The 18,955-nt window shown below is 42.9% G+C and overlaps 1 protein-coding gene across 2 annotated transcripts in view; it reads right to left on the bottom strand.

Annotated features, from left to right (window-relative positions):
- Positions 1 to 1,698: 1,698 nt before the first annotated feature.
- The window catches only part of slc36a4 (solute carrier family 36 member 4), a 44,058-nt gene continuing 26,801 nt past the window's right edge, over positions 1,699 to 18,955 (bottom strand). For both annotated transcript variants that reach the window (XM_060943359.1, XM_060943360.1), the window contains exon 11: positions 1,699 to 2,324. In XM_060943359.1, coding sequence (XP_060799342.1) covers positions 2,092 to 2,324 — 233 coding nt within the window. In that variant the 3' untranslated portion in view covers positions 1,699 to 2,091. The remainder of the gene's footprint in view (positions 2,325 to 18,955) is intronic.

Raw genomic sequence — 18,955 nt, 5'->3', positions numbered from 1 at the left:
TTCTGTGCGGAGTTTGCATGTTCTCCCCGTGTCCGCGTGGGTTTCCTCCGGGTGCTCCGGTTTCCCCCACAGTCCAAAGACATGCAGGTTAGGTTAACTGGTGACTCTAAATTGAGCGTAGGTGTGAATGTGAGTGTGAATGGTTGTCTGTGTCTATGTGTCAGCCCTGTGATGACCTGGCGACTTGTCCAGGGTGTACCCCGCCTTTCGCCCGTAGTCAGCTGGGATAGGCTCCAGCTTGCCTGCGACCCTGTAGAACAGGATAAAGCGGCTACAGATAATGGATGGTTGGATAAATGACAAGGACATTGGGCAAACTCAGTATCCAAGCTGGAAGGGTCTTTGTGTCAAGCTTCAGTGAAGCATGGTGGTGGCGGCGACACCGTATTCTGCCAGCGTTTTTCAGCAACAGCGACACTGGTCCGAATCAGGCTTGTAGTCTGACTCGTGCCCTAATTTTAAGGACTCATGACTCGACTTGGACTTGAGCACTGATGATTCGGACTTGTAAATTGGAGACAAGGATTTGGATTTTTTTCTTTATTTTTTGTAACATGCCGTAATAATTTGCCATAAGATATTGATATCTACATTAATTTTTGTAGCAATTTGGTGCAAGAGTGTTACACCTGCATGCCTTGGCATGTGCATCAGATAGACTCTTGGGGGCACTCCAGACAGCACATACGGCAAGTGAACTCCTGCACGCGCCATAAACAACTTGCACCTACCTGCACAGGATTAAGGTACAATCAATGCACCTGTATAAAAACTGTGAAAACACACTTACTTTGCGAAGTATTGAGTTGTGTTTCTGACACATTACCGAGCCTTATTTCCTTGTTTGGGTTCCTGATCCCTGATTTCCTGTTTCTCGTCTTTGATTCTGCCGAGTCTACGATAGCCTGTTTGTGCCTCATTCGACCTATTGCCTGTTTCACCGTTTTACGATTTTGCCCGCCGTTCTGGATTGTTTACCGTCTTCACTTGTATAATAAACACACCTTCTGCACTTACATCCATCTCCCAACCATCTCTGACAGAATACTTCACACTCCCTGATAAAGAGAAGCACATTCACCTGTTCATATGTCATGTTCAGGAACAAAACAGCCACCGTCACATGGTGCGGTGCGGTGCGGTTGGAGTCTTGTTCTCGGACTCGACTCGATTTTTTTTTTTAAACGACTTAGACTTGAACACTGGGGGCTCAAGACTGGACTTGGATTCGAGGTTTAATGACTCGACTACAAACACTGGTCAGAATTGAGGGAAGGATGAATATCAGTCGGGTGACGCATAAAACAAGCCGTCACAAATCTCTGAATAGCCTTGAGTGGTCGAGTCACACTTCAAAACATGACAGTTTACAGATGCTCCCTGTGCACTCAGAGCTTTACATGATCTACCAGGGAGAAACTGTCCAAATCCAGATGTGCAAAGCTTGTAAAGGCTTACCTGAGCACACTCGAAGCTGGACTTGTGCTTCTACAAAGTGCCCAATAAAAGGTGTGGACACTTTCTGAAAGGAGAGATTTCACTCTTTGGTTGATTGACATTTATTTAAAAAAAAAAAAACACCACCACCTTTCATTTTGTCATTATGGGGTCATTATGTGTCGGTTAATTATTGTGTGGTGGTATTGTGGAAACTTCTAGTACTCCAACATTTCAAAATCACAAGCTCCGAAATGGCTGTTAAAGTTGTTTATTTATTACTAATAAATCTGTTTAATCAAAGTATATGTACATATACATACATACATAAATACACACAATACAGTGTACAGCACTTACAGTATATTTACTGCCACTCCCATAAACACACCTGTAATAAGAGGAATGTAATGCACCACATGGCGCAGACATCGGTGGTCTCATTACAGTCATGTCTCTCTCTCACACACACGGTGAGGGATGGCAGTGTGTGCAGCTGGAATGAAAAAGTAATAGAGTTATTTAAAAAAAAAAAAAAGTGTCATCCCACGTATTCGTCTCCAAGAGCATGAGGTATGTGTGTGTTACACACAATGCTGTACATTATCACTGTACAGAGCAGTGCACTGGGTGGGTGGGGCTTTGTTTTCGTCATCATGGAGATGGGTAAAAGATCTCCTGGACTGTGACGTAAGTTCCGGTGAGGAAGCCGAGAAATCCGATCAGGGTGATGGACAGATCCTTCAGGAAAAGGAATGCAGATGGACGAGTGGAGCAAGTGATCAGCTCTACCAGGGGCGGGAAGATGAGCGCCAGGGCGGAGCTACTCACCGCACCCACCAATGAGATCACCAGGTCCAAACGAGGGACGAGAACAGCCAATGCGCCTGCAGACACAGAAAGAGATGCCCTATTTGAATAATGATTTGAACACTGGATTCACACACATTGGAGGCGGAGATTTCAACATGATGGCAATACTTCACTATCAAACAAGTTTAAGACTTTGCAGTTTAGTACTAAGATACTAAGGATGAGCTGGTGCTTATTTCATCTCATCTCATTATCTTTAGCCGCTTATCCTGCCCTACAGGGTCGCAGGCAAGCTGGAGCCTATCCCAACTGACTACGGGCGAAAGGCGGGGTATACCCTGGACAAGTCGCCAGGTCATCACAGGGCTGACACATAGACACACAACCATTCACACTCACATTCACACCTACGGTCAATTTAGAGTCACCAGTTAACCTAACCTGCATGTCTTTGGACTGTGGGGGAAACCGGAGCACCCGGAGGAAACCCATGCGGACACGGGGAGAACATGCAAACTCCGCACAGAAAGGCCCTCGCCGGCCATGGGGCTCGAACCCGGACCTTCTTGCTGTGAGGCGACAGTGTTAACCACTACACTACTGTGCCGCCATAGTGCTTATTTATTTATTTTAAAAAATACATTAAAAAAAAGGAGCTGCTGAAACTTATCAAGCTTCACCACCTCGCAAAGTCAGCTCTGGACTGGACACAAACTGGAATCGCTACCGAGCTCCTCAGCTACATCTTTCCAGACATCATTTTTATCTCGCTTGGGTTTTGACACACAAACGGTACAATTCGACTACTATTAAATGCCTAATGAGGATTCGGACACCCAATATACTGTTTTTGCGTACTAATAGTATGGAAGCATGCATATTTAGATGGAGTCAAACCGAATGCGAGACTCCGCCAAACCTGCAGCAATGTGATAACGTTTCCACAAACATGCGCCCCGATTGGCTGAATGAACGCGTTCCTTCCATAGATGAAAGAAAAATCGAACCTGCTGCGAAAGAAAATAAAAACGTTGCTTTTTTGCATACAAACATCCACCTTTGATGTGAAAAGCAGGCTTGTAGTACTCGAGTCTAACTCGTAAATTGGAGATGAGGACTTGGATTTTTCTAACATGCCATAATAATTTGCCATAAGATATTTATATCTACATTAATTTTGTACCAATCGTGTAAGAGTGTCACACGTGCACGTCTTGACGTGTGCATCAGATAGACTCTCAGGCGTGCACACGCCGTAAACGACTCACACCTGCACAGGATTAAGGTGCAATCAGCACGCCGATATAAAAACTGCAAACACACTTACTTTGCGAAGTATTGAGTTTTGTTGCCGACACGTTACCGAGCCTTATTTCCTTGTTCGGTTTCCTGTTTCCCGTCTTTGATTCTGCCGAGTCTCCGATAGCCTGTTTCACCGTTTTATGATTTTTCCTTCCGTTCTGGATTGTTGACCGTCTTCACTTGTATTAATAAACATACCTTCTGCACTTACAGTGCTCAGCATAAATAAGTACACCCCCTTTGAAAAGTAACATTTTAAACAATATCTCAATGAGCACAATTTCCAAAATGTTGACAAGACAAAGTTTAATATAACATCTGTTTAACTTATAATGTGAAAGTAAGGTTAATAATATAACTTAGATTACACATTTTTCAGTTTTACTCAAATTATGGTGGTGCAAAAATGAGTACACCCCACAACAAAAACTACTACATCTAGTACTTTGTATGGCCTCCATGATTTTTAATGACAGTACCAAGTCTTCTAGGCATGGAATGAACAAGTTGGCGACATTTTGCAACATCAATCTTTTTCCATTCTTCAACAACGACCTCTTTTAGTGACTGGATGCTGGATGGAGAGTGATGCTCAGCTTGTCTCGTCAGAATTCCCCATAGGTGTTCGATTGGGTTCAGATCAGGAGACGTACTTGGCCACTGAATCACTTTCACCCTGTTCTTCTTCAGAAATCCAACAGTGGCCTTAGATGTGTGTTTAGTCATGTTGGAAAAGTGCGCAACGACCAAGGGCACGGAGTGATGGTAGCATCTTCTCTTTCAGTATAGAGCAATACATCTGTGAATTCATGATGCCATCAATGAAATGCAGCTCCCCGACACCAGCAGCACTCATGCAGCCCCACATAAGGACACTGCCACCACCATGTTTCACTGTAGGCACCAGGCATTTTTCTTTGTATTCCTCACCTTTGCGACGCCATACAGTTTTGAAGCCATCAGTTCCAAAAACATTTATCTTGGTCTCATCACTCCAGAGTATAGAGTCCCAGTAGTCTTCATCTTTGTCAGCATGGGCCCTGGCAAACTCTAGGCAGGCTTTTTTGTGCCTGGGCTTTAGGAGAGGCTTCTTTCGTGGACGGCATCCATGCATGCCATTCCTCTGCAGTGTACGCCGTATTGTGTCACGGGAAATAGTCACTCCAGTTTGGCTTTCTACTTCTTTAGATAACTGCAGCGAACTTGCATGCCGATTTTCTTCAACCCTTCTCATCAGAAGACGCTCCTGTCGAGGTGTTAACTTCCGTGGACGACCTGGACGTCTCTGTGAGATGGTTGCAGTTCCATCTTTCTTAAATTTTTGTACCACTTTTGCTACAGTATTCTGACTGATAAGTAAAGCTTTGCTGATGATCTTGTAGCCTTCACCTTTGTGGTGTAAAGAAATTATTTTCTTTGGGGAATTCTGAAGAGACAAGTTGAGCATCACTCTCCATCCAGCATCCAGTCACTAAAAGAGGTCGTTGTTGAAGAATGGAAAAAGATTGATGTTGCAAAATGTCGCCAACTTGTTCATTCCATGCCTAGAAGACTTGGTGCTGTCATTAAAAATCATGGAGGCCATACAAAAGTACTAGATGTAGTAGTTTTTGTTGTGGGGTGTACTCATTTTTGCACCACCCTAATTTGAGTAAAACTGAAAAAATGTGTAATCCAAGTTATATTATTAACCTTACTTTCCAGTTATAAGTTAAACAGATGTTATATTAAACTTTGTCTTGTCAACATTTTGGTAATTGTTTGTGTTCATTGAGATATTGTTTAAAATGTTACTTTTCAAAGGGGGTGTACTCATTTACGCTGAGCACTGTACATCCGTCTCCCAACCATCTCTGACAGAATACTTCACACTCCCTGAGAAAGAGAAGCACATTCACCTGTTCATACGGCATGTTCAGGAACAAACTAATGTTAATGGCGCTGAAACAGCCGTCGTCACATGGTGCGGTTGGAGTCTTGTTCGCTGACTCGACTCAAATTTTTTTTAATGACTCGGACTCCATGTGAATGAAGTTTAGTGCAAATACACTTCTTCCTCAGCGAGTTACAGCTCCGTTACTTCTCAGGTTTTGACACTACAAGGCGCACTCCTTCCAACGAGGGCGTCAGTGCACGGAAACTTCCCCTCAAGAAGCTTCTTTTCCTGCATCGTGACTGTACGCACTATAAATCAGCCCTGGTTATCGGAAAAGTACCCTTCGAGTTGCATCGGACAGCGGAGACTCTTACAGCTCAGACACAATGTAAAGCTCATCTCCATCAAGTGTGTTACAGAAGGTTATGTTTTCACCTTGATTTGTTCCAAACGTAACTCAAAAAGTAGTAGCCAGATTTGGATGAAATTTGGTGGAAAGGTGAACCATGGGCCAAGGAACAACTGATTAGATTTTGAAGCAAATCCGATTATGTACAGTACACGGATGCAGGATTGTTTTGACTGTTCCCAACGTAACTCAAAAAGTAGTAAACGGGTTTAGATGAATTTTGGTGGACAGCTTTAGTATTATCCAAGTTTCGAGTGATTTGATTTTGATGTTGATAACATGTGGCTTGATGCAGGTATGCACGCTTGTCTACTGAGTGCCCTTCTAGCTTATTAATGTAGAGCATGTGTCTGCATTGCAGTGTATAAGGATTAAACAGGATATTTCAACACCGTTCAGCTGAATACTGAAAATGTGAAGCCTTCAGTGTAGGATTTTTTTTTTTAATGAAACCTCAACAGCTGTTGGGAACACATTCATCCAGCAGCTGTGTTTGATAAAGATAGTAGCTCTGTGAAACCTACATTCTCTCACTTTCAGCCTCTCGGGGGATTAATGCGACTCGACACCAATCAGCAGAAGCGTAGTGACTGTGTAAGCCAGATAAACCAGGCCATCGCCTCAGGCTCTAGTCACTATAGCTGACCGCTTCAGTCCACTGTAATATCAAATGGCAAAATCCCCTCAAGGCTTCTGAAGCTGCCAGAAGGTTGGAAAAGCACTTCGCAGAAAGGGAAGCGGGGCAATTAACAGGAAATGCTTTCCAAAGCAAAAAAAAGTCTCAACATGCTGCTCATCTCTGGAAAACTTGCGCTTCGGCTGCTGCTAGGACGAGATGCCTATCCTAAATTTATCTTCCTTCAAGAAGTTTAATCATTTTAAACAAATACTACAAAACACTGGGAAAATGCTCCAACAGCACATCATTTAAAAAAAAATAAATAACTGCACTAATTATAGCTGTGCGAAATCCACATTCACTCTGCCTCACACAAAATGAGTGACATTTTAATGTCTTTCACTTTTTCGTACAAAAGCAACTGCTGCTATAGAGGCGCAAACTGAGACACGATTAGAGCGATGCATCATTACATCGTATAAAAAATAAAAAAAAGCCTGACAATTAACAGTACTTCCGTAAGTGATGGGAATTTCACAACTGATTTAGAGAGCAGCTGCCACTCGCAGGGTTTCATTTAACGCAACATTAACTTTGAAATTTCTCGTTGTGTTTGAATCGTCTCGGCGGCGTCACAGTCGCACTCGGTTTGTTCATATTTTACAGCTAGACAACCGTAACATTTCTGCTTAAAATCTCGTCCTCTGTCTGAACTTCTCAGTGATGATGGAAAGAAATGGTAGAGCTCTCCTTCATGGTAGAGCTTTGAGACCGAGAGATGTTACTGAGGGCTTTCAGTTGTACAAAATTTAAAACATTCTTCATATTAATAGCAAAATCAGTAAGAGTAATACAACTCCAAATCAGAAAAAGTTGGGACAGTATGCTTTTGGTAGTAAACCATTTAGCACTTTATAATGTTGCTGTTCCTTCTCACAACACAAAAGATGTTTAGGGACTGAAGACACCAAGTGATGAAGTGTTTCAGGTGTTATTTTGTCCCGTTCTTCCTGCAAACAGGTCTGAAGATGTGCAACAGTACGGGTCATTGTTGTCGTATTTTTCATTTCAGAATTCTCCACACATTCTCTATTGGGGACAGAGAGGACACACCCTCTTCTTCCACAGTCATGCCTTTGTAATGTGTGCAGAATGTGGTTTTGTATCGTCTTGTTGAAATCTCCCTGGAAAAGATGTCGTCTTGAAGGCAGCATATGTTGCTCCAAAATCTCAATGTACTATTCTGCATTAATGCTCCATCACAGAAGTGTAAATTGCCTTTGCCAAGGGCACGGACACAACCCCATACCATGACACACCCTGGCTTTCAGACTTGTTCCTGGTAACAGTCTGGACGGTCCTTTTAGGCTACATCCACACGGCAACGAGATTTTTTTTTTTTAAATATCGCGTCCACATGGGCAACGGATCAGTAAAATATCAGGTTCATATGGCAACGCAACGCTTGCTGAAAACGATGCAATACACATGCCACACCACTACGTGCGCTGTAAGACGGTCCCATCGGAGACACCAGAACAATAGAAGTAGACGCATGCACATAAACCCCTTCTTCTGTAGCATTAGCCACATAAAGTTTTGATTATTAATCAGTAGCATAAAACGAAAGACGCGGAAAGAGGAATGAACGGGGGTAGATGGTAGCCGGTACGCCAACATTCTGAGATCCTCCAGAATTCTTTAATGGTCCGGAATAAATTGAATGCTACACGTTGGTGGATTACTTTGTTCTTCTACGTCCTTTTTGAGGAATGTATTGTCGAACTTAAACCAACATCTGAAGAGGTGAGATCGCTCCTTTTTTTTTTTCCCTATTTTTGCTGGCGGGATTGTTTTTGTTTTTGGAAAGCGCACGGGCGGTGCGTGGTTTGGTTATACTCAGTACTTCCGCAGTGTTTGGACTAAAGACTCTGCCCTAAGGGCTATTCTCTCTCTCTCTCTCTCTCTCACTTTGCACCATTACACAATAAATATTCACAGTGAAAATATTTTGTAAGCGCGTTTCATGAACCAAGTTATAGGATTTGTTGACAACTCGCATCGAGTTCGTTACACTTCTACCCGGCGTGAAGCACTCACAGTCATGTGGTTGTGACGTCATCGTAAACAAATCCGTTCTACTCATCCAGACGACTTCGCAACGGCACCGTTGCCAGATTTTTCCACTCTGGAACCCGTTCTCAAAAGATTTCATTTTAGGGCACCCAAAACGCCGGTGCCGTGTGGACGCCAGGCCGAAACGATAAACAATTTTTATCAGATTCACCTGAATCCGTTGCCGTGTGGACAGGGCCTTAGTCTTTGGTCTGGATCACATGGCTTCCATTTTTTTCCAAAAAAAAGACCTGGAATACTGATTCATCTGACCATAATACATGTTTCCACTGTGTGATGGTGCATCTCAGATGCCTCCGAGCCCAGAGAAGTTGACGGTGCATCTGGACACAGTTAACATAAGGGTTCCTTTTTGCACAGTAAAGTTTTAACTGGTATTTGTGGATGCAACTCTGTATTGTAGCTTGACAAAGGTTTACCAAAGTAATCCTGAGCCGATGTGGTTCTATCAGCTGTAGATGAACGACAGTTCTTGATGCAGTGCTGTCTGAGGGATTGGAGATCACAGGTGTTCAGATTAGGCTTCAGCCCTTGCCCTTTACACACCAGTGATATTGTTTAATGATGTTATGCACTGTAGAGGGCGAAATATTTAAATCCGTTCCTGTTTTTCTTTGAGGAACATTGTTTTTAAACATTTCAATAAGTTTCTTACGCATTTGTTGACAAACTGGAGATCCTCAGCCCATCTTTGCTCCTCAAAGACTAGGGCTTTCCTGATTTTGATACCGATTTTCCACCAAATCATGATTATGATCACTTGTTGACGTCAACTGTTTCAAATCACATAATTATTTAATTGTTTTACAATACAATTAAAAGTCAAAGACGAATTCAGTATCATGCTAGCTGAATGGAACATATCTGACATACCATGAAAAAAGTTAGCCAATATTATTATTATACATACAAACTTCATATCAGCCTTTCCAAAGGCCACCGTGAGCCGGCACCATCAGCGTAGCAGTGAAGTCACCTTCCAACCGGTGTAGTGTTCATCAGTAGTGTTGGTGAATGCTAATAAAGCAATCAAGCCAGCAATAGACAGCAAGTAGCACAGACTAATGACCGAGAAACTATTGGCCCTTTTCCACTACCCTTTTTCAGCTCACTTCAGCTCGCTTCAGCTCACTTCAGCCCGACACGGCTTGCGTTTCGACTATCTCAGAGCAGCACGACTCAGCTCGCTTCAGCCCTGCTTAGCACCCAAAACTTGCACGGTTTTGGAGTGGGGCTGAAGCGAGCCAAACCGAGCCGAGTGGGGCTAGGGGCGTGAGGAGACATTCCCCTGTGCACTGATTGGTGAGGAGGAGTGTCCTCACACGCCCACACACGCCCTGCGAGCACGCTGGGATCTGTAAACACCATAAACCCGGAAGAAGAATAATTACGAATTACGAGAATTTCTGAAGCCTTATGCGCCTCGCCTCATCTATACGCTCTTGCCAGTAACTGTTGGCGTTGTCGGTGACAACAAGCCACAGCACCAAGACCAGCAACACTAACGACTCCATGTCCTCCATGTTTATTGTTTACTATCCGGGTCGTGAGACTACCGCTTAAAAGATCACTGATGTCACTGTTTGCGCCGCCTAACGACATCACGTGACGTCCACCCACTTTCGCTAACTCCACCCAAAGTGTCCACCCATTTCCAGCCAGCACGGTTCAGCGCGGTTGTAGTCGAAATGCAACTCCAACAGCCCCACTCAGCTTGACTCAGCCCAACTCAGCACCGCACGGCTCAGCCCGACTCAGCCGTGTTTGTAGTGGAAAAGCGGCATAAGGCTACATCCACACGACAACGGCAATGAGATTTTTTTTTTAAATATCGCGTCCACATGGGCAACGGATCAGTAAAAAAATATCAGGTTCATATGGCAACGCAACGCTTGCTGAAAACGATGCAATACACATGCCACACCTCTACGTGCGCTGTAAGACGGTCCCATCAGAGACACCAGAACAATAGAAGAAGTAGGACGCATGCGCATAAACCCCTTCTTCTACTCGCCGTCATAGACATATAAACATAGACGCCGCATTGAGCTGGCGGCCCCGTTGCTGTGATACGTCAGAGTGTCCGCCATATTGGATGTGGCAAATCTTCCCCGTAAAGCAATGCAAGTAAATGGACTGAACTTCATAAAGCCCCTTTCTACAATAATATTTAACTCGATGCCTTTTATTCACCCATTAACACACACACGTGTATATTTGGGAAACAAACAGGCATCAAAACAACATGTATAAAACTTTTAATGTGATGGTTATAAATAGTGTGCGAAATACCCGTCAATATTCCGTGGGAGGTGTGACCTAAATTTTTTTTTTTATTCCGCTGCTACTATCGTAGGCTACTAACGATATCTACACATCAAGGCATGTTTTGGAGCTCAGCGGGGATCGTGTAGAATAATGTGCTGTGCTTACACTGCTGAAGCCGTGCCGTGCCGTCTCCACATCACTTTCATTAAATGCCGTGCAGATAGGTTATAAAATGTCTCCAAAAACAATTTTTGCAATATACAGTGCTATATGGAAAAAATTCAATTAAACCATATTACAATGGGATTGCTCCATGTGATTGCTTCACAGTCTGACATGCTTCCAATCTCTTCTATTTTTGAGTGTGCCATCACCATCTGACAGCTGGTGGTGAAATTGGTTGGGTGGGCTATGAAATAAATTATAAATTTATTTATAAATTATAAATTGTTTGGAGACAGGTTTCACCGAGCGGCTATTATGCGCGAGACTTCATATTAGCCACAAAGTCAGAAAAACCTGTTCGTAAAATTACGTTATAATGACCAAATACAATGAAAAGTATTTTTCCAGTCTCACCTGTGAAAGGTAATCCCATGTGATCTCGTTTGGATGGTAAACCTGTTGGTACAGTTAAACGCAGCACATGAATGAGGCATCTTTATTCTCCGCTTTGCCCCATCCAATATGGCGGCGAGGATGACATATGATTCTACGCGGAAGGCGGCGTCTATGTTTATATGTCTATGCCCGGCATGAAGCACTCACAGTCATGTGGTTGTGACGTCATCGTAAACAAATACGTTCTACTCATCCAGACGACTTTGCAACGGCGCCGTTGCCAGATCTTTCCACTCTGGAACCCGTTCTCAAAAGATTTCGTTTTAGGGCACCCAAAACGCCGGTGCCGTGTGGACGCCAGGCCGAAACGATAAACAATTTTATCAGATTCACCTGAATCCGTTGCCGTGTGGACAGGGCCTAAGATTTCTGTCTCCAGACTCTTCTTCCACGCTGCACGCTCGCTACAGTATTTTTCACTCAGAATTAAGTATTCATTTCCCTCTGTAATTTACTGAGTTACTTTTAAAATCAACAATCGACAGCTACACACAACGGCGCGACCTGGCAGCCAAAATCCTCTCAAACTCTTCCGTATTTAACAAAGCAAACCTGGAGGCCATGTTTGTTTACAAATTGTCACAGTCGCTTGCTAGTGCAGAAGTTGTGTGTCTCCGATGTGTCTCTTTTCCAGTTTTTCGATGTCCATTGGTATGTTTTTCTCTTCTAAATATGCATGAAGAACATCTAATGAAGTTTTGGTAGCCTTTCGGGTGTTCGGCGCGTCTTTCTCTTTCCTGGCGCACGCGCAGCAGAAAAGTTGTGTCATTAGGTATTCGCATCAGCTCCGACGTGCGACGTCAAGTTGCCTTGACAACCATGCGATATTGTAAACCATATTCAACACTGATTATCCATTGGGTAGAATGATGTAATACACGTAGAATAAGCGATACGCTAACAATATTGCATGCGATCAAACCAAACGAATGAAACCTGCTAGAAGGGAATAGAACACGTGTTTTTATTCCGTCGGAAAAGTGTCCTGTATGGGTAATAATTCCTGATATTTCACTCCGATGATGTCACTCCCAGTGTTTTCCTGCTGACTAGACGCGTGTTGTCAAAATGGCGAACCAAACTCTTTTCATTAAACTGCATAGTTTGTGCATGTGTCCATATAATATAAAGAACATTACACGGTGGCACAAAGATACGAAGTTTATCTTCTTGTTTTGAAAATATTTTCACTTATTCGCTTCGCTGACTCATGAATATGTTCACCACTCGAAGATAAACTTCATATCTTTGTGCCACTGTGTGATATCCTCTCTCTCTCTCTCTCTCGCTCTCTCTCGAAGACAGAAAACGAGAGATGTTTAATTCATGAGACTACAAGTATGTAGTCCACACACACACACACACACACACACACACACACCCTGTCCACTGCTGCCACCCTGAGGAAATCTGTGTGAGACCTTTTCTTTTTTAAAACTCTGCCAATATTTGGAAACATTAAAAACATGATTTTGGGGGATCTGGCTCCCTCAGGGTTCTGTAAAACATAGCCAGTGTGATCAACTTTTAATTTTTTTTTTTTTAAACGAATAATGGACACATCCAAGTTTTTTATTCCTTACTTAGTAGCTTGTCATATCAACAGATTTAATGCACACTGGTGTAAACCATGCCCTTCTTCTTCTCACAACTGGTTTTATGTTCTTGTCCAAATTCTATAAAAATCAGTCAACATTATTAAAATCTGTGGTGCTGGACTGCTGAGTGCTTCTTAGCTTAAAATATTTTCACCATCATTGCCCAACGCATAAATGTTTACAGTCAGGAATAAACAGGACCTTGTAAATTCTGCCTTTACCGTTAAAATTCTCCCAAAAGTCTTATCCAGAAATAACGATGATATTTCCTCTGTTGAATAGGGCTCAAGTTCATACGCTGTGCTGGAAAAATGAGAAAGCCTCATTATTTTGATACATTGTGCATGCACGTTTACCGGGTCACTGAGTGACCCTGCGCTGTCAGCGTACTCTACCTCGTTGGCGTTAACAGCCCTCTCCGTTGCTATGATTACCTCTACGGTGAACCATGACTCATCTAAAACAACCCTATCACTTTAACTCCACCGTTCGCCTGCACATTCATGTCAGGATCTTGCCCTCCAGTGACCTCAGTCTGCTCTGTGATTTGGCTTCCTGCAGCTTGGCTGACACCACTAACCCCGAATTCCTCATTCTCTGGTGGTCTGTGCTGGGAAGATGAGCATTTAACGCCCAACATCATGACACTTCATAAACTCCATGCGCTTATTCCGCCTGAAAAAATATATATATATATTCCGTATTTCAGGGTTGTAGTTTTTGCTGTTAATTGGGACTGTTAGAACGCTGCTCAAGATCTGAGCTGGCAAACAAATAAAAGATCAAGTCTGAGATCCTCATTAGGGATGAAATGTGGAAAAACTGTTGATGCTGAAATGAGCAGGACTCTCCACTGAAACGTCAAACTCTGCAATAATCAACTGATTACACAAGTCTCCTCTGATTCCCAAACACCAGAACTGAAGAGCTTTGTTCATCAGTTTTACCCTCAAACTCACAGCCTGCACCAGAAACAGGGAGAGAGAGGGAAATTAAAGATCTCGGGTCATTCTGAAATAAATGATGGGTTCGCGACAGGACTCGTTCGGATCAAATCGCAGACCTCGTGGTGTAGCGCTGGGACAGCACTCATTCTGAACTGGGTCTAACGATGGGGTTCTGTGAATGCCCTCATTCCGAGTTATGTAATGAGTCTCATGGAGGAGCTCGATCATCGGCCTCGTTATGAATTGCAAAACAGGGCTCATGGTGGAGCTCTGTGACAAGCCTTATTATAAACAATAATGACAGGATCAACTGTGAGCTACTGCTCACTTCCGTATCCCCCCACTCTCACTTATATCAGAATGCAAGCAATCGAAGGAATAGGACGCTTATTATGAATGTTGACTTCAACAAATAATTAACCCTGAAACTAAACAGCAGTGTCTCTCCCCAGGGGTTTCAAATAGCATCCTGGTAAACTGTCTCATTCTCATCTCATTATCGCTAGCCGCTTTATCCTTCTACAGGGTCGCAGGCAAGCTGGAGCCTATCCCAGCTGACTACGGGCGAAAGGCGGGGTACACCCTGGACAAGTCACCAGGTCATCACAGGGCTGACACATAGACACAGACAACCATTCACACTCACATTCACACCTACGCTCAATTTAGAGTCACCAGTTAACCTAACCTGCATGTCTTTGGACTGTGGGGGAAACCGGAGCACCCGGAGGAAACCCACGCGGACACGGGGAGAACATGCAAACTCCGCACAGAAAGGCCCTCGCCGGCCCCGGGGCTCGAACCCAGGACCTTCTTGCTGTGAGGCGACAGCGCTAACCACTACACCACCGTGCCGCCCCTGGTAAACTGTCATTTTGAAATAGCATTTTGCTTCTTGAAATAGCGCCAAAATCCATTCTATACATTACCGTTCAAAAGTTTGGGGTCACCCAGACAATTTTGTGTTTTCCATGAAAAGTCACACTTTTATTTCCCACCATAAGTTGTAAAATGAATAGAAAATCTAGTCGAGACATTTTTCTGGCCATTTTGAGCATTTAATCGACCCCACAAATGTGATGCTCCAGAAACTCAATCTGCTCAAAGGAAGGTCAGTTTTATAGCTTCTCTAAAGAGCTCAACTGTTTTCAGCTGTGCTAACATGATTGTACAAGGGTTTTCTAATCATCCATTAGCCTTCTGAGGCAATGAGCAAACACATTGTACCATTAGAACACTGGAGTGAGAGTTGCTGGAAATGGGCCTCTATACACCTATGGAGATATTGCACCAAAAACCAGACATTTGCAGCTAGAATAGTCATTTACCACATTAGCAATGTATAGAGTGGATTTCTGATTAGTTTAAAGTGATCTGCATTGAAAAGAACAGTGCTTTTCTTTCAAAAATAAGGACATTTCAAAGTGACCCCAAACTTTTGAACGGTAGTGTATATGTTTCGTAAATACATTCGGTCGGTAAACAGGAAGTCGATGTGCGACAGACCTGAAAACAGTATACATGGTATAGAACCCCAAGCTGAAGCTCGGTACCAAATATCAAGCAGTTGTGATTTTAGAGATGAAAGTGGAGCAAAGAAAAAAATCCTGAACTTTTGAAAGTCAAACTAAGATTGGGGGGGGCTTTAACATCCCCCGAAAAATTTCTGATAAGATAACACGCAAAACCCTGCATTCTAGTGCATTTTAGTACTTATTTTCACTAAAACAAGTTAAAACTTAAGCCTTTTTTTTCCTGTACATTAATGATTAACATGTCAAAAATATCAAATTTAATTCCCCTAGTTAATGAGTAATTTTCAGGAGTGCATTGTTCGAAATTCAGAATTTTCACTATTGGATGTCAAAACTTGTATAAAAGTGATGCTGTCCCATCTTATGTGCAATACTGCATACATGTTTAGAAAGGGCGGCACAGTGGTGTAGTGGTTAGCGCTGTCGCCTCACAGCAAGAAGGTCCTGGGTTCGAGCCCCGTGGCCGGCGAGGGCCTTTCTGTGCGGAGTTTGCATGTTCTCCCCGTGTCCGCGTGGGTTTCCTCCGGGTGCTCCGGTTTCCCCCACAGTCCAAAGACATGCAGGTTAGGTTAACTGGTGACTCTAAATTGAGCGTAGGTGTGAATGTGAGTGTGAATGGTTGTCTGTGTCTATGTGTCAGCCCTGTGATGACCTGGCGACTTGTCCAGGGTGTACCCCGCCTTTCGCCCGTAGTCAGCTGGGATAGGCTCCAGCTTGCCTGCGACCCTGTAGAAGGATAAAGCGGCTAGAGATAATGAGATGAGATGAATGAGACATGTTTAGAAAATAATAATTCAACTGATATTAAATAGTTACACAAAAGAAAGACCGCGTTTTCTAAAGCACGATATCGCAGTGAAATCTCGTTCACATGACATGAGGTATGTATATAAAGCATATAAGGTCTCGTACACACCAGCAAGCATTGCGAGACTACAAAAATACCGGCGCCCTGTCGCCGAACGTAAACAAGCAAAACCGAATTTCTATTAAACGGAACGCGAAAAATAAATTTCTCCATTCAGAAAACCGGAGATTTTCAAGAGTTTTGTCAAATATCCGGATTTCCGGGTAAATCCGGAAGACTTTCATCTATATGATTTGTAGTTGCTGAGAAAAGTGTTATGAAAATTTTGTAAATCCACGCTATACACTACCGTTCAAAAGTTCGGGGTCACCCAGACAATTTAGTGTTTTCCATGAAAAGTCACACTTTTATTTACCACCATAAGTTGTGAAATGAATAGAAAATATAGTCAAGACATTTTTCTGGCCATTTTGAGCATTTAATCGACCCCACAAATGTGATGCTCCAGAAACTCAATCTGCTCAAAGGAAGGTCAGTTTTATAGCTTCTCTAAAGAGCTCAACTGTTTTCAGCTGTGCTAACATGATTGTACAAGGGTTTTCTAATCATCCATTAGCCTTCTGAGGCAATGAGCAAACACATTGTACCATTAGAACACTGGAGTGAGAGTTGCTGGAAATGGGCCTCTATACACCTATGGAGATATTGCACCAAAAACCAGACATTTGCAGCTAGAATGGTCATTTACCACATTAGCAATGTATACATAGTTTGCACATGACGTCACAGAGTCGGGGATTCCCTAGTGGTGGCCATCTTGCGGGTCAAGCTTACCGTACGGGTGACTGAGCACACATTGTAACGCGCGAGTACAAAGTCTTCAAAAGAACCCAAGCAGGCTATTTAAAGCTAGCAATGGTGCACACCTGTTGTATTCACGGCTGTCGTAATAGGTCAGATGATGACGTCAAGCGTAGCTTTTATGGAATTCCCACTGTACGGGAGCACGAAGGCGAGCAAACAAAGAAACTCAGCATACAAAGGAGAAATCTATGGCTTGCGAGAATCAACCGCAAGGATTATCAGCCTTCTAAACACAGCAAAGTCTGCTCCGATCATTTTATAAGTGGTAAGTTGTTTAAATAAACAGTCAATTGTGTTTAAGTTTGTTTTTGGAAACCAAAACATCATGTGAACAATCTCTGGAGAATGCCTAACTGGAACCGCTGAGTGTACATTTACACTGTAATGTACACTTAATATCACTCGTTTGTCACGTTTCTATTTGACACTTGTCACTTCACTCACGCAAGGGTCATTTTTGAAAAACATTTTAGGTCTATTCTGTATGCAGGGATGCAAACAGTGCGCCTTTTGGCGGATGCCACCTTTTTCACGGCTGAATCGCGCAGATCCGATTTTTTTTTTTTGGGGGGGGGGCGTTGGAGTGTCTGATTATAATTTCAAAGTAAATTCTGTATTAAAATTACTAAATAAGCAAATCCGTTACAGTCCATAAAACATAGGAAGTATAAGGATGAGAAAAAAAAACAGTAAATCGGAAAGCTGCGCACATCCTTATACTTCCTATGTTTCATGGACTGTAACAGATTTGTTTATTTAGTAATTTTAATACAGAATTTACTTTGAAATTATAATCAGACACTCCAACGCCCCCCCCTAAAAAAAAAAATCGGATCTGCGCGATTCAGCCGTGAAAAAGGCGGCATCCGCCAAAAGGCACGCTGTTTGCATCCCTGTGTATGATTTGATTTGTGTTTAATCAACTTATTATGGTTGCATAACATTCAACAGTCTATTTAATGCTAGAATATATAAAGTTGTATATATCAGACAGCCTTTAAAGTTTGATGAAGTCAGTTTCAGGCTTTGGAAGTTTCAGGCTTTGGAAGTTTCAGGCTTTGGCAGCCCTGCATAGTCACTTGAAAATGCATCTTTGTCCACTTCGTAGGGGTCAATTCCCCCAATCAAGGCCAGTTTGGCTGCATACCGTTGTCGTGAGATGTCGTCTAATGTATCTATATACTTCTGTTTGCTTGATTTTGCCGACATTGATCTTTATTTTAGAAAACTGACTATATAACTTCATAAATTCGTCCGAGATAACGTAGCTGGTAGTGGCGACGGTCCGTTTTGTTTGACCCACAAGATGGCGTCTGGAGGGCTTTCCCAGGAATGCCGTGACGTCAGTGAAAACTACGTATAGAGTGTATTTCTGATTAGTTTAAAGTGATCTTCATTGAAAGAACAGTGCTTTTCTTTCAAAAATAAGGACATTTCAAAGTGACCCCAAACTTTTGAACGGTAGTGTATGTTTCATAAATACATTCAGTTGGTAAACAGGAAGTTGATCTGTGACAGACCTGAAAATGGTAAACATGGTATAGAACCCCAAGCTGAAGTTTGGTACCAAGTAGCTATAATTTGTGGTTGCTAAGGGTGTTTCAGACGGACGGAAATACGGATGGACAGAGGTAAATCAGTATCCCCCCCCCCCCCCCCCCCTCTCAGAGCAGGGGTATAAATAATAAATGATTATAATCAATGATTGGCCTCATGCTGGAG

The sequence above is a fragment of the Neoarius graeffei genome, chromosome 16, assembly GCF_027579695.1.
Source record: "Neoarius graeffei isolate fNeoGra1 chromosome 16, fNeoGra1.pri, whole genome shotgun sequence".
Lineage (NCBI taxonomy): Eukaryota > Metazoa > Chordata > Actinopteri > Siluriformes > Ariidae > Neoarius > Neoarius graeffei.
Note: the sequence above shows the minus strand (reverse complement) of the source record. Positions and strands in the feature narration are given on the sequence as shown.